We start from the raw sequence: 16,966 nt of genomic DNA, 5'->3' as shown, positions 1-16,966 counted from the left end.
TCTTGAATAATCATCTATGAAGGTAATAAAGTATCGATTTACACTTAGACTTGATGTTTGCATGGGACCACACACATCTGAGTGTATTAATTCAAGTGGTTCCTTTGCTCTCCACATTGATTCTTTGGGAAATGGTTCCTTGTGATTCTTCCCCAGTGCACAACTTTGACACACAGTTTCATTGTCTTGGATTTCAGGCAGTCCCAAAGCCATCCCTTGACTTTGTAATAATTTGAGACTGTTGAAATTAAGATGACCAAACCTCTTGTGCCATATCCTAACACACTCCTACACATTTGTCCTCAATGCAAGCTCCTTGTTTGTGTTAAGAATTAAAGGAAAACATCTATTTCCTTTCTGCTTCACACTGACCACCAAGTTCTGTAAAGATTTATCATTGAACACATCCACTTTATAATCTCCAAATAAAAGAAAGTAACCGTGCTCAGTCATCTGTCCCACACTTAGCAAATTTTCTGCAAGACCAGGTACAAGCATAACTTCCTTTATATATCTTCGACCCTTTATTGTTTCAATGATCAGTGTTCCCTTCCCTTCAACTTCAACCAAGACTCCAGTGCCAACTTGGACCTTGGCTTTCACTCCTTTGTCAATATCAACAAGTAAGTCTTTTCTGGATGTCATATGGTTACTACAACCACTATCTATGTACCATTTATCACTTATCTTCTTCACTTCTCCAGAATGATTTGTATAAAATAGATTTCCAGTTTCATCAACCTGATTAGCAAAGTTCACCTGTTGCACAGTCTTGTTCGCATTACAGTACCTTGCAATATGCCCAATTTTGTTGCACTTGTGACACTTGACCTTGTTTTTAACCCAACACTCTCCATAGTGAAGTCTATCACAGAATTTACACTTATCCCCAGTATTGTTTGCCTCATTCTTCACAGTGAATCCAACCTTATTACTCCAATCACCCTTTTTACTCCATTGTTTCTCTTTTGGCTTAAAATTCTTGTGGTATTTTGTTACTGTTTGGCTGGCCATTGAACTTATTAAACTTCGGGGAAATTTCAAACTAGCAAATGCTTTCTCCATACTACTCTCTTCATGTCTATCCAACCTTTGTTCATACCCCTTCAAAATAGCTACAACATCCTGTGCATCTATGGTGTCTAAATCCTTAGTATTCTCTATCACAGCTGCAATACTATCATAGGACTTAGGTAAACTAATTAACAATTTCTAAACAATTCTTTGATTACTCAGATCTTCACCATAGCTCTTCATTTAATTAATCAGATCAAACAATTTAGCAATATACACAGAAAGAGATTCACTATCATTCATGCAAGTATATTCAAAATCTTGCATAAAACCTTAAAGTTTCACAAATCTTACTTGCTTATCACCAACAAACTCTTGTTTCAGGATGTCTCACGCAGCCTTCACACTTTCCTGAGTTACAATCCTCAGAAAAATTTGATCTGAAACGGCACCTTGAATAATACCCAGTGCTCTAGCATCCTTAACCACATTCTCTCGCAGCAGCTTCCTCTCTGCCTCTGTGAGTTCCTCCTTCTTCACCGGAGCTCTGTACCCACTCTCAACCATATTCCACAGTTCGTACGAGCGAAAGATGGTCTTCATTTTGATTTGCCAGAAATCAAAATTCTCGCCATTGAAGATTGGCGCTCGGAGTTCTCCTCCTCCAGATCCAGCCATGTTAGACACTCGAATCACTGCAGTAAGCTTTTTTTGTGAATCCGAGCTCACCCACTCGTAGAAACAACGCCCAGAATTTTAGATCCAACCTGGCTCTGAGGCCATGTTAGAATAAAGCAACATAACTACACAATAAGTCTAACAGTATTTGAGATAGATATTCGAAAAGATTTAGAAGATGAATTCGGAGGAAGAACACACACAGAGCATAACTATTGAACTTCTATCATTGTATTCCATACAGAGCATATGAGCTCAAAGAGACACTTAACTGATGGAGATGAGAGAGAGAGAGAGACATAACCTCAATTCAATCTCAACCAACCATTACAACCTATCTTAAGATCAAGACACTTGTCAATTGATAAGCCCTATGAGACTTAATCAACACATCACATTTTTACACAATAGCTCAGCCTATGAGCTGAGACATAACACATATAACAACCTTGTAATGTTTTCTAATCAACTCAACAACTTACATACTTACATAGAGATAAGAGATTGATCGAGAGGAACGAGTTTAGATTAGGAGACGCTGGGGTTGAGACTGGAAGGGGTGAACTCGCCCATTCGCATGCTGCTTCCTCTCTTTTCCTCCATCCCTTTGCCTTATTGGTATTCCTCGGTTTTGAAAATTCGAAACTGATACCGTTCCATTCAATCCTCATATTGTTCGGTTTCGTACTGATACCGTGAGAACAATAGAAAATACCGAACTGACCAGGTTGACGAACGGTACATGTTCGGTTTTAGTTTCCAGTTCCAATGCCCACCCACAACTCATCTACTATATATATTATGTCTTTTGTGTTGGATTTTTCCCATGGTATTGTTTTGCGCCCTTCTTATTAATTGGTGTTTATCAAACAGACCTTTATGTTACTATTTGGGCTTGAAATGACAGTTTGGACCGAGAATGGCCGACCCGAGAATCATGAACCTTGACCCAATAGACATCCTTTAGGCCAATGGGCTTTCGGCCCACAAATAGGGCTGTCACGACCGAGTCCTTATGAAAAAAATGACTTTTGAAGAGATCTGTTAGACGGCTCGATCAAGTCCTACATGAATTAAAATTGCCAGAGATTAAGCCTTGGATAAATATGAATTATCCCAAGGATTAGAATCCCCACGTAATTGAATAAAGATGAATTAGTCCTATAACGAGATCAAATTCATAATCCTAGTTGGAGTAGAAATACCCAAACTAGTTGCAGATGAAGTTTTGGCCACAAGAGGATATAAGAAGAATATTCAAGGAGATGCGGAGTGGGTACAATCCCATCAAAACTCTGCCTTGGCAGGTTTCTGTATCGCAGGGGCTTCATCTATTCATCTATAAATAAAGAAGGTTCTGCAACTGAAGACGGCCCATTCAACTCAACAAACAAATTAAAAGGCTCTACGTGATAACCCTCTCTCTATGCGAAACTCTTCTCACATCCTTGAGAAAGATACTAATTATCCTAACCCTTCCTTCAACACATCTTTAGCTTGGCTAACAACACTTCTTTAGCTTGACGACACCAGAGCCTTAAAACCAAGCAATGCAGGAACACCTTTGGTTTGGATTAACAGCACTATAACGAGTTGGTTCGTTATCTATCCAAGTCTTAAGGACAAAATTTTTTTCCATTTTTTCATCTCAAAAGGTCATCTCATTAGCTTCGGGGAAGTGAGATATTTCCAGATTACCCCTTGTTCAACACCACAAAAGCCAAATTAATTATTGAACTTTACAGTAATCTAGTAACCTTGTATTCAGGTTTTAGAACCCAAAGCCGACATGTGTTCCTTCCTCGGTTGTAATCACTTTAGTACAGAAGTCAGCAGCGCAATTGACACCATCAACACCTCCATTTTACTCCCCCACTAAGCTCGGTTACGAGTTGGCACGACCACTTTCACAAGAGGACATAGTTTATAGTCAGTTGACATGCGTTCCACGTAGGCTTTATAATTTCTAGGGTCAACAGTTACAAGGAACGATATTAACCTAATTGTCCATTATTACAAACAATAATACTACTCTAAGATACATTAAAGAAAGGAATGAGGCTTTGAACTTGAGATACATGACTCGAAGAGAATTACCTATCCCCTAGAAAATCATACCTCTAGTATATTTAATTCTTAAAGAAACAAGATTTTCAAATTTCATGCAATAGAACTTCCTAATATACAACAAAATATCGTAAAATATTTTTTGAAAAATTCTTAAATATTTTCTTTTTATAAAACCAAAAATTCAGAAATGAGAAAAACAAAAAAAAAAAAACGAGGCGAGACCTTGTGAGAGATAGCGAGAGATTGTTGGGTTAGTTCAAATGACAAGTGATTGTAAACTAATTGAAAACAATTTTTTTGAAGGTACTTTTAGAAGTGAATCTTGGATCAGCATTTGTAGTGCTTCCTAGAAGACGCACATAAATTATACTTCTTTCAAAATGCACTTCAAGTGCTTTTGGAATAGACCTGACATGACCTGTTAACATGACAGGTAAACGACACGAAAATAACGGGTTTCGGGTCAACACGATAACTAATCGGATCATACTACAAGCACCCATTAACAACGGGTTCTTAACAGGTTTACAGGAGGGTGACACGCGGGTAACCCGTTTCTACACAATAAGAAAAAAGTTATTTTGATGATTTTAATTTTTTAAACTACTAAAAAACTTATTATAAGAATACAATAGCCGTAATGGTATATGTATATATTGTATATTAAATATGTATTATTGTATTATTATTCTATATAAATTTAAAAAAATTAAGTTTTAATTATTTATTTATTTTTATAGCATGCCATAGGCAAAAAGTGAGATTAAAAATTATAGAACACTTTAAAAATAAAAATATCAAGTAATTTAAAATACCAAACACATTAAAAAAATTATAATAATTAATTTACAATTGTGAAAAATGTGAAAAAAAATATGCAAACTTTCATGATCGCACCACCCTCTACGCTTTGAGGATGGGTATATCATCGTTTAAATTTTTAAAACCATACAAACCCTCATGAATAGTATTTTTAAGGGAGTTCAAAATGAATAAAATTCATAACCATTAATGTACAAGTCTGAAAGATATGAAAGCATATATAAACACTTGTGATTGCTTTCTTTGCGCTTAGACTATAATTACATGGTCTTTAGATTTTTAAAACCCTTCAAATCTCATGAGTAGTGTTTTTTATTTGAGTGCAAAATTAACAAAATTAATAATAAACTATTGAAGGCAACATATCAAGCCAAAGTTCCAATGCCATTTCCCATAGTGATTGATGAAAATCGAAAGGTTTTATTGTAAAATAATGTGCAAGGTTCCTCAACCTTGAAATACATCCCTTCAGTTTGCATGTCTTTGACCATTTGATATTTTGTAGTAATGTACTAATGTTTTTTCATTAGACTCTTATTTTGGAGTATGGAACACTTTAAAGACAAATATTTTTTTTGAATATTTATGTGATAATGTGGTATACATATACTAATTTAGTATTATGTTTTCCATTTTTTGGGTCAAATTATATTTTTCATTTTCATTATTCATTGATTTAAAATATATTTTCTTTAATGGGTAATGGATCGGGTCATATTATCTGATAATATTAACGGGTCGATTTCGGATTCGGTTATATTACCTGTTTACTTTAACGAGTGTTACACAACACAGTCCGTGAAGATATCGTGTATGTCACAAAAACAATACAAACACAGAAAACACGACACGAATGCCATGTCTGTTTTGGAACTAAAAAACATTTTCACAAAAAGCGTTTTCAGCTATTTTAAAATTACTTCCAAACAAGCCGAAAATATAACTTTTGTTCTGCTAATTTCTTTCATTCTTTTTTAAATGAAGTTCTAAAAATTGAACTTTTGTTTGTTAGCTTGATATATATTACACGACAACATAAATTTTTTGGCCTATAGTAGTTTATATAGGGCACGTTTGTTTGGCCGGCTTAAGTTTCACTGGACTGGACTACTAAGCTAGAATCAGTAGTCCTGTGTTTGGTGTAAATTGGGATTGTGTTTAATGGGATTAAGCCGGACTCGTGCTGACTAAATCCTTCGCTAGGTGGGCTTAGCGAGAGCCACCAAAAACGAGGGGATTTGTAGTCCCGCTTCTGTTCTTCTCTTCACCTCATGTTGCTTCGCTTCACCCCAGGCTTGAACGACAACTTGCGGTCCCTTTCTCTGACTCTCTCTCTCTCCTCCTCCCTCTTCTTCATCTCAGAAGATCTCCAAATCTGCAATTTTGGGTTTGACGGAAACGAATCCAAGAAATCCAAGCCATCGCCTTCTCTCACTTCCCCGACTCCACAAACCCCGACTCGTTGCCGGACAGCTTGCCAGGCATTGTTGCAGGCTGGTTCCGCCGCTCCACAGGCTTGTGGCTCCGATTGAATCCACGGACTTGGAAAGCTCTCTCCAGTTGTAATCTTGCACCGAACAAAAACCTGAAAAACCAAGCTCGATTCTTCGTTTTGTAGAAAAAAAATTTGGCAATTAATCGGAAAAAAAGAGGGCAGGAAGGAGATAGTGGGACGGAGAGAACGAGGGAGATAAAGAGGGAGAAAAGGATGAGGCTTCCACAGAGAGAGGGAGAGTTTTATTAGAATAAAAAAGGTAGAATTAATTAATATAATATTATTAGATATGAATTAAAAAATATAATATTATAGTTTGCTATTATCCTTCTTTTTAGTCCGACACTGCACCAAACGCTTCACTAAGTTAGTCCAGCTTAGTCTAGTCTAAGCCAGTCCAGCTTAGTCCCTGAAGCTAGTCCAGTCTGAGATAGTCCGGTGCAACAAACGCACCCATAATGTGTTAGTAATTGTTATTAGATTCGAGCAATGCTTAAATCTAATTCTTGTACGATGATGAGTTGACACACCCCGACCCGAAATGTCCACTAGGACCCCGAATCGAGCCGTACTGGTCGACACCTGGAAGGTGACGAAGCCATAAAGTGTGATAATGTATAAAATGTGAATAAATTAAAATCTAAATATTGTATGTACAAGAGTGTGCGGTGAGCGGGTCTGGACCCATTTCACGCATGATACAGAGCATAAGTAAAGTACAGTAAGGTAAGATAATGATTATACCATCAAAAGAAGCCACCTACTCTGCTGCTAGAACCTGGAGGGGTACAAAAACAGAAAATATGAGTGAGTGAAACAAAACTCTTCAAACCAATTCCAACTACCAAAGATAGTAGCCCCTCGCAATACCTTTTTAATTTCCCAGAAAATAACAGGCTTGACTATAAATCAAAACCATAACCAAAATGATAGTCTTACGATTATGCTATGTCAAATATCTTAACAGGAATGAGTAACCTAGGTGAAATAAACCAATAGGAAAGGGCATGTTAGCCGGATCCACCCATCATGTACGGTTGAATCAATATCTCATCTCATATATGCTAGCATCTCATCACACATCTCATCATAAATATATACTAGCATCTCATCATATATCATCATATATATGCTAGCATCTCATCACATATCTCATTATAAATATATGCGAGCATTTCATCACATATCTCATCATAAATATATGCTAGCATTTCATCACATATCATCACATATATGCTAGCATCTCATCACATATCTCATCATAAATATATGCTAGCATTTCATCACATATATGCTAGCATCTCATCACATATAGGCTAGCATCTCATTACATATCTCATCATAAATATATGCTAGCATCTCATCATATATCATCACATATATGCTAACTCATAAGTCGGAGTCACCTCTAGTGACCTGTACGACTTATTCATATCTCATCACATATCTCATCAATCATGGTTAGCATATAAGTCGGAGTCGCCTATAGTGACCTGTACGACTTATCCACATCTCATCACCTATCTCATATAAGTCGGAGTCACTTCACGTGACCTGTACGGCTGAATTAATATCTCATCAACATACTCACTACCATCACTATCATCAACATGTACTCATCGGAAGCTTACCTAGGCGTCTGCAGCATCATTTGGCACTTTGAAGCATTCACAATAATTAGGTTTAGGTAATACACATATGAATATGTCATGATGCAACTAAAATTCAACTATAACATAGTATTTTCAAGTATATATATAACATGGCGAGAAATGCATAATCTGTAACGTCCCATTTCCAAACTATTTATTTTTGGGAATAATTATTGGTGATAAGCCCAATTAGACACTAGTTTAATTAACTAACATTACTTACGTTTCCTTACTTCAATTCCTTGATTCTTCACACATTGATTTATGAACAACAATTAACTACCAAATCATAAGGTTAATTCTCACGTTTTCCACCAATGTCCCTCACATTGTTCAATTCCCCAAACAAGGCTATTGTCCCAATTATTTAGTCTCATTTATTATATGGCTGCATCTAAACAGGGATCAAGCCATTCGTAGTTCACAATAGTACTTCAAAACATTCACAATAATTATACGCAATAAGCAATTTTATAAACGTTGTGGAATTGTCAATCACACACACACACACACACACACACACACACACACACACACACACACACATATATATATATATATATAATGTATGGTAAAAAGGAAAAGACCCACTTACCTGATGTCCACGTTATGACTCCCTAGCACGCATATTGAGACATCATGAACCATCATCGCCTATGACCAATTATCAATTCACATTTCAGAGTTCTTACCGATAGAATACATAATTTTCATAAAACACATCACTATGTAATTCAATTTGGAAGATCCGCATCATGGATTTCTGATTCGTTGCTTCCAAAGATCCACATTATACTTCTAGAACAACATTCTAAAGTTTCATTATGATCCAACGGTTGGATCTCCGCCAATTGCCAAAACCAAGTGGTAGTCAACATTTTATTTTATGAACTTACAATTCCAATTTAGGAAGATCCATACGTCGGATTCCCGATCCGTAAGTTTCTATAGTCCTCAAATATTACTTACTATAATGTATTAAAGTTTGGTGACGATCCAATGGTCGGATTATCGATTACTATTCTAATCAAGTGGTGGACTTTAATGGAACTTCACCGGATTCTGCAGATTTTGCAGATTTCCTGGGCAATCTTTGGAACTCCGTATCTCACTTGTTTCTCAATTGAACTCAACCCATAATATACCAAATCGAAGCTAGAGAAATGTAGAACAAAAGTATACCAGCTTGGAGTCCAAATGGTGGCCGCCGGTGGCCGAAAAATGGTCTGAAAGACGGCTGTCAGCGGGAAAATTGGTAACTTGCCAGAATTTTTGGGCAACATTTCAACGTCCATAACTTTGTCAATACTTAACGAAAATAAGTGATTCAAAAACAGAAATCATAGTTCTCGACGAGATGAAGAGATTGGTACCGTACAGAATGCCTATATCACAGTGATTTGGCCGGAAAACGCCTCGAAAGTGGCGGAGGTCGCCGGAAACTGGGCAAACTTTAAATTGTTATCACTTTCTCATTTCTCCACCAAATCACACGATCCACATGAAAATTCATCTACACAACATGAGGAATCGATTTATACCTATGACCAAGTCCAATCTAGCCAGGAAAGGCTCCAATTTCACTCAAACCCGCCGGAAACCCTATAATGGGTGTTCTTCGATTCTCCTTTCTCGGCGTTCCAACGTCTCTTACAGCTGTTTGGGTCTTGTTCCTGGGTCCAAGGGGAGTTGATTAAGGGTGGTAATGGGTGGTGAAACTCGCCGGAAAGGAGGAATCGCCGTTGAGCACCTCTGGTGCTCCGGTGAAATTCCTCTTGGGTTAGGACCTAAAAACCCTTAAATATAAATGGAGATGGTAGAGGGAAGGGTGTGGAAGAGGTTGCAGGTGATGAAGGGGTGAAACTTGCTTGAAAAATGGCGGAGGACCATCGGAAATCCACCCCGGTCGAAGGCGGGTTTTCTATGTATGTATGTCTACGGAAGAGGAAGGGAAAGCTGAGAGCTTTCCTCTCTCCTCTCCTAATTGGTGGAAAATTTATTATTTTATTCTTTTCTCATCTAATTGGTCCTTATTTTCTATCCTTGAAGCTGATTGGTTTCTTTCCCACAATGTGGGAGTTCAATAATTTAGTAATCTGAAATGTAAGTAACCAATTTCAAACATCCGTAACTATACCATTATAATCCGAACTCACAAACGGTTTTCGCTTATTCGTTCGTACGATCGAGTACTATGCAAATACACCAAAAGAATAAGTCATACATTCTTCTAGATGATGGTCAACAAAAATCAAAATCCTTGCCTCTAGATATTTTGTCAATTCCCTCAATTAAAAATAAATAATTAAAAAAAAAATTTTAGGGACAGGTTGTCACATAAGTTGTGTTGGGTCGAGTCGAGGTATTAAGCGGGTCAAAAATCTCCAATTCGCGTACGATATACGTATTAAACGAGTTAGAAATTTGAACACGATCTGATCATTAAATGAGTACCTTGTCATGGAAAATGATCCTTGCCAGATCCTTTTCCTGGCCCGTGATAGTGATCGTTCATCGTACATCGTGTGGTCAGAAATCATTTCAAAATTTAAAATTTAAAATTAAATATAAATAGTACCTGACGAAAACTGACCGCATGATGTACGATGAACGGTCACGATCGTAGGATTCCTAAGATCCTCAGAAAATAGATCCGGCGAGAATCATTTTCCCCCTGTCATGACTAGATAGCCCATTTATTAAATAATTTGGACGGAATTTCTATTTGGGTAACCTATAAACCCTTTTAACTTATGTTAAACTTGTAACAAACTTAACTCTTAATAGTTTAGAATAATTTCGCTTGTAATAAATTAAAATAGAAACCTTTTTACTAGTGATGCTATCTATGCACGTATTTGCCATAACCCTATGGTCTTCTAGTTTTATAGGGGTTGATTTCATAATCTCTTACACTTTTTTATACAGCGATATTGGGAGAAAAAAATTGGATTAAGCTTTACAATAAACCGACATTAATTATTTTTATATCAAATTACTTGAATAAAAATCGAATTTAATACCTCTTATTTATATGAAAAAAAAGTAATATTATTAGACTCAAGTGATAGTGGCTAATTATCTCTTCCACTTTTGAGGTTCTTTTTATCCCAAGTTAGTCCTTAACATTGAAACGTGTGTTTAATAAGGATATTCAAGAAGCAATTTGTAATTAACTTTTTTTTTATATATATTAAAGAAGGTGGAAAACTTCCTTATTTTGTTGGGGCCCATCTCACGTGGCAATTCATGTGTGTGATAAAAAGGTACCCCTATGGCCCCTGCCCCAACCCCAACGGGATCCTCTTCAGGTTTTGAAAATTCTGAGAATTCGTGGATCGTGTATGTTCATCGTATATCGTGCGATCAGCTTTTATCAAGTATTGTTTATATTTATTTTTAAATAAAAATATTTAGGATAAATTAACCAAAACTATCTCACATATGGGTCGAACTACAATCTCATACCTATGTTTTAAACATAACAATGTCATACCTCAACTTATGAATTCGTTACAATGTCAGACCTTTGTTAACTTTTCTATCAATGCCATGTCATCATTTAATAGTCAAATTGACAGAAAATTTAATAGAGGTTTGACATTGCGACGAATTCATAAGTTAAGGTATGACATTGCAATGTTTAAAACATGAAGTATGAGATTGTAGTCCGACCCATAATTGAGGTAGTTTTTTGAAATTTACCGAAATATTTAAAATAATTTCTAACCGTACGATGTATGATGAACAAAAACGAGAATCCGAACTCACCCCAACCGCAAGATCCTGAACTAAGACGCCCACAAAGGGGTATTGATTGTTTTACATTTCTCGAAAATAAAATACGATATTTTAAAGTACGGATTGCAGCAACAACTACAATGCTTTAAGTCAAAAGGTTATTTTGCATTATTCTAACTACAATGTATTCACTTTCTATTGAACACATACTTATTTTAGTGTCATTGACACCAATAAATTAAGACCTACGTGCTCATAAGCATTCAAACCAGCATTATTTTCCACGCTAGCCCGTGTTAAAATGCCGCAACCCTCCACCTCACTAACAGTCAAAATGTGAACCAAATTTGGCATGGGGTGTGCTATCCACACATCCCTTTTTACTTCTCCCACACCCTTATTAATTTCTATCCTTTGATCTTCTTTAATTCATCTGATTCGACGGCCGAAAATTAAAATGGTGTGAGAGAAGTAAAAAGGGGTGTGTGGATATCACACCCCATTTGGCATATCGAGGTAAAAAGTAAACAAATTTCAAGCTTTGGTTCAAATTTTTATACTGCAGAAAAGATAAGAAGTTGACTACAATTTTACTATTTTTATCGTTTATTTGTTTGCTCTTGGTCGAGGTCTCTGATATTTGTATAACTCATTATTTTAATATCTGAGATTTCAAATCAATAAAAGTGGTCCATGAGATTGTCCATCATCAATTATTTTGGTTCTTCCATTAAAAACTCCGTTAAGTGTCCCAGAGCTCTTGGCCGGAAGTTTGAGGAATTTTCAAAGCTTAATAATTAAAAATCGTTTCTTAACCAAATTCGACCCACAATCTCAGGGATCACTTCTATTGATTTGAAATTTCAGGGATCAAAGTGAGAAATTATGCAAATCTTAAGGACTATTTTAGCTAAAAAAACCTAAATTTAATATATACTAAAACTGAAAAAAAAACATAAATACTGTTTATAAGCACATTGTTCATCCGATTTTGCCCACACATATTTAGCCAAATTTTGATTTTGTACCTCAGATTTCTTTTTTATTATATTTTTCTTCCTTCTCCCTTCTTTCTCTTCCCTTTCGCTCGATCCTTTCTGCTTTCGATCATTATCTCTCTCTTCCTTCGCCGAACCACAGCGCCGTTCCTTCTCACCGTCAACATCGCCCACCTCGCCATCACTCGGCGAGCTTCCTCTCGCCGTCTTGACAGCCCAGCTCATCCAGCTCGATTCGCCGACTCCAAGGGATCTGTCTCCCAGAAATCCAAAAGAAAAAGATTAGCTTGGTTTTGATCTCTTAATTTGGGTTGTGTAGATCTGGTTTGATCTCTTAATTTGTGTTGTGCAAATTTTGTTTGAACTAATTTGGGTTGGGCAGCGGAAGCAAATAATTAATTGAATGAATTAATATAGCTTGGTTTGTGAATATTTCGTTTGAATTAATGTGGGTTGTAGATATTTCGTTTGAAGCGACCCCCACCAGATTTCATTTGAAATTAATTTGGGTATTTTTAAATGAACGAATGTTTGTTGGTGGCTATCTTTAGATCATGGATTTTTCTTTATTTATTTATTTATAATATTTAAACTTCTTAAGATTTGGATTTATGTTTGGTAGTTTTCTGATTCATGTTTGTATTTCGATTTTTGAATTGCAATTTGCATGACGGCTTCCTTATAGTTTGTGTTAGGCTAATTATATGAAATATCTACCAAATCTTTTGCATGTAAATAGTATGTACATACACATCAATTATTATCTTTTGTATGAAAATAGTACTTTATACAAAAAAATTATATGGTTTTTAATACCGCAGCATCGTGCGGGTATCATTTGCTATTTTATACTAAGCGGTTGGAAAATAAATTAATTGAAAATTTGCAATTTTTGATATATAAATGTAATAACTCTCATTTACAAATAAAGATGAGTACAACTAGACCATAATACTACAAGTCGTTTTTAATAAGGAGTTAAAATTTATTTTAATATACACTAAAGATTATCTTAGAGCATTCTTAGACCATTGATTAATTATTGGGTAAATTACATTTTGTACTTTCAAGTTTAGATTCAATTGTAATCTCATACAACATTTTTACAACATTTCACTCTCATATTACTTATTTTTCATTTCAATTTCATAAACCCGTTAGGTTTTATATCAATTTTATTATTAAATAATGATGTGACAACTATAATGTCTACATTTTTTATGACATGGCCAAGTTTTATTATACAAAATAATTTAAAAAAGAAAAAAGGGGCCCAGTTTTGATCGTGCAAGTATTTTTCAAAAAACAAGTCAATAACCAATTGAATTAAATTCTAAATTGACTCTTCTCATGCAAAATTGCAAACAATCAAGCTTTACTTCTGAAGAAATAATTCAACACCCCTCTATTTATCTAATTGTCTGCCTAGAAACGAGATAGAAGCATAAAATACAAAACTAATTACTTTAGTCTAAAGAAGGAAGGGAAATTGCACTATTCATGTGAACAGTGTTTTGGATGCCATTTCAGTTTATGTACAAGATTGCCATTGGGGTGAAGGCGGCTAGGTTAGTTCGTTTTGGGTTGTGCTTGCTGGGCTGACCTCAATTGTTGATGAGGCTGGCCCTTTGGGTGTTCAAATGATGGGAATGCCCATCTAGGGTAAGATCGAACTGCCTGGATTAAAAGTTTGGAGGGTACTTTTGTCATCTTAATTGTTGGGATTGATTGGGAATTTGGGATCGATGGTAAGGGGATTGTAGGGCAGACATGAGGCCATTCTTAGTTTCTGCTACTCTCCGCAAACCCTAATTTCTTCATATCATTCCAGCATTCTACGACAAACCCATATCCCTAAACGCAAATTTCTTCATTTTTTTTCCCTCATCCCGTTCCTGCTAGAGCGTCAAATGTATCCAGATGAGCAAATCCTCAAGTCCAAGATCGAGCTCCTTAACATGACCAACACGGTCGACTACGCCATGGACAATTGGACATCCACAAGTCCCTCCATCACACGAAGATGTTCCCCAAGGTGATTAATTTCCATATTGGGGTTCCATTTTTCTTCATTTCTGGAATTTGGGTTTTAATTTCAATAATTTATTTCTATTAATTTTACTTCTGTGTAGACCGGGCATTTTGGACCCGATCAGTTAACTCGACCCGACCCATTAATATTAATATTTGGGTGGATGCTTAACGGGTCTGGTCGCTAACAGGTGAACCCGTTAACAACCCGTTAAATAACGGGTCATTTTAGGTCAACCCATTAGCACCTGTTAGTTGATGATGTTTTAGTAATTTCAGTAAAGTCTTAACAACAAAAATAAACTCTATGCAAAAAATAATTACAATAATCATTATTATCATTAACGGGTGTTAACGGGTGAAATGGGTGACCCGTTAACTTAACGGGTCGGATTGAACCTGACCCAAAACCCGATAAACCCGACTCGTTTACAGGTCTACTTCTGTGTTTAGTAAATTTTATTCCCCTTTTCTTTTCCTCTTTTGCTCTCCCTTCTCTCTCTAGCCATCCATCAAATCCCCTCATCCATCTTTTCTCACTCAGTAATTTCCCTAAAATCCCTTACCGATTCTCAATCGCCATTCTCAGTCTCACCAGCTGCGAGGTGTTCGAGGTCGATGAGACGATTGCTGTGGAGTCACACACCATCAAGCAGATGGTGGAAGACGACTACACCATCAACCAAACGAGTATGGCCAGAAGCATGTCGAGCGTCAAGACGGCGATAGCATCGACATCAGCAAGAGCGGCGATTAGACTATCACTGCAAGGTTTTCTATCACTCAAAAGCAAGAGTCGCTTCGGCTCTCGATTATTCATCAGCTGCACCATAAACGATTTGATTTGATTAGGAGTCTTAATCTGTTTGAATAATTATACATATTGATTGGCTGTCTGCTATACAAATTACCACAAAACAAGAAAGATTTAGTCACAAGTAAATAAAACTATATTTATCTCTTAATTAATGCTGCAAAATCTGTGTTGGGTCAATAATTGCAAGCTATTTTTTCCAAGAAACAATCAGTTATTGGATCTAAGTTGCTAATTGTTTTGATTTTGAGGCTTCAATAAAATCAGCACCCACAACTGGATAGTCAAGAAGCCTGACCGCTACCGCCCTGGAATCGTCGCTCTTCGGTAAGTTTTCAACACAATATAGTTCAAATCCTTTGAATCATGTTCTTGAATTTTACAATATGTATCGTGTTCTTTGCATTTCGTTATCCGAACTCTATTCTTTGAATTTGGTTACCTAAATTGTGCCTAATATTTGATGTGGCCAGTGGCTTTGTTGTATGGCTGGCTGATGTGATTTGGGAGTGTTTTTAGTTAATGGGAGACAGGGGACAAAGGTGTGGGGCAGCGAAGTCAAGTGGGATTAGGAATTTAGGATAGTAGAGTATTTGCTAATTTATAGGATTACAAGTCTTCCTTTATTTTTGTCTTGGTGTGATGAAAAAAAAAATGGGTGAGTAACTTTAACTCCAGTTTAAGGTAATAACATGTGAATTGTTCTCAGGTATATTGGAACTAAATTTTTCATGATGCTCTTTCATTTTCTTCTCAGTGAAAAAACATAATAAAGCAACAACGTTATGGTGGTGGGAATAATCATTCTCAGGTATGTATGGATGTGTGATATGAATTAGGTGACTGATGTTGAAGCATTAGTCAATAAAAAACAGATAGGATCTCATATATTATACATTAATCCATACATAATGTTTTTGTTGTCCGCCCTGCATCAAGGTGAGAAAGGCTTTCTTTATTTCAGGCTCAATTATTAATTGAAAAAGCTTTTCATAGTGGTCATGATGGTAAAGGTTTAAAAATGTCTAATTTTATTCACATGTGCATAAGCTAATGTACATGCATAGGCATGGTGTGTACGTTTTTCTTCTTTGATTTACTTTTATTTTTATTGAGATCTGGTCAATATTAAATTGAAATTGATATTTTAGACTTTACTCCTTATGTGGTTTTCGGAATATAACATGTGAAGGGTTAATTCTATTTTTAGGTTGAAGGAAAATACAGTGTATAATTTTGGAAGTGCTTTCAATTCTACTCTCATCTCTAATATGAATATAGATTACAACCCTGGCCCTGAGTAATCCAAAAGCTAAAATCACACCCTCTTAATCTGAATTTCATTGTAGACGTACTCTCTTTCCCTCTTAATTGTTTCTTAGGCTTCTTTGTTTTGATTTTCATCATCCAATTTGTTAAATTTATTGTTAATTTCAGGGTACTACCAGTTTTCTGCTAGCTCTTATTCCACACTTCAGAAAGGTATGCCTCTAATTTATGATAAATTTTGCCAGTTTGCTTCTCTTGATTTGGAAAGGTATGACGCCAATTGCTTTTTTTCCAAAGCCATCTTAGCATTTGTACCCCAATTGTATAACAAAAGCTAATCAATTGCTAATCTTAGCATCCGCATCACCAATTCACCATTATC

The 16,966-nt window shown here is 36.0% G+C and overlaps 1 protein-coding gene across 1 annotated transcript; it reads right to left on the bottom strand.

Annotated features, from left to right (window-relative positions):
* Nucleotides 1-288: 288 nt before the first annotated feature.
* LOC108174075 (uncharacterized) lies at nucleotides 289-1,692 on the bottom strand. Its single transcript, XM_017334389.1, has 2 exons — nucleotides 1,409-1,692; nucleotides 289-1,177 (listed from the first exon to the last, which is right to left on the bottom strand). The coding sequence occupies exons 1-2, from the start codon at nucleotides 1,690-1,692 to the stop codon at nucleotides 289-291; spliced, it is 1,173 nt and encodes a 390-aa protein (XP_017189878.1).
* Between the last annotated feature and the right edge of the window lie 15,274 nt (nucleotides 1,693-16,966).

This window comes from Malus domestica, chromosome 04, assembly GCF_042453785.1.
Source record: "Malus domestica chromosome 04, GDT2T_hap1".
Lineage (NCBI taxonomy): Eukaryota > Viridiplantae > Streptophyta > Magnoliopsida > Rosales > Rosaceae > Malus > Malus domestica.
This window is presented reverse-complemented; position numbering and strand designations above follow the sequence as displayed.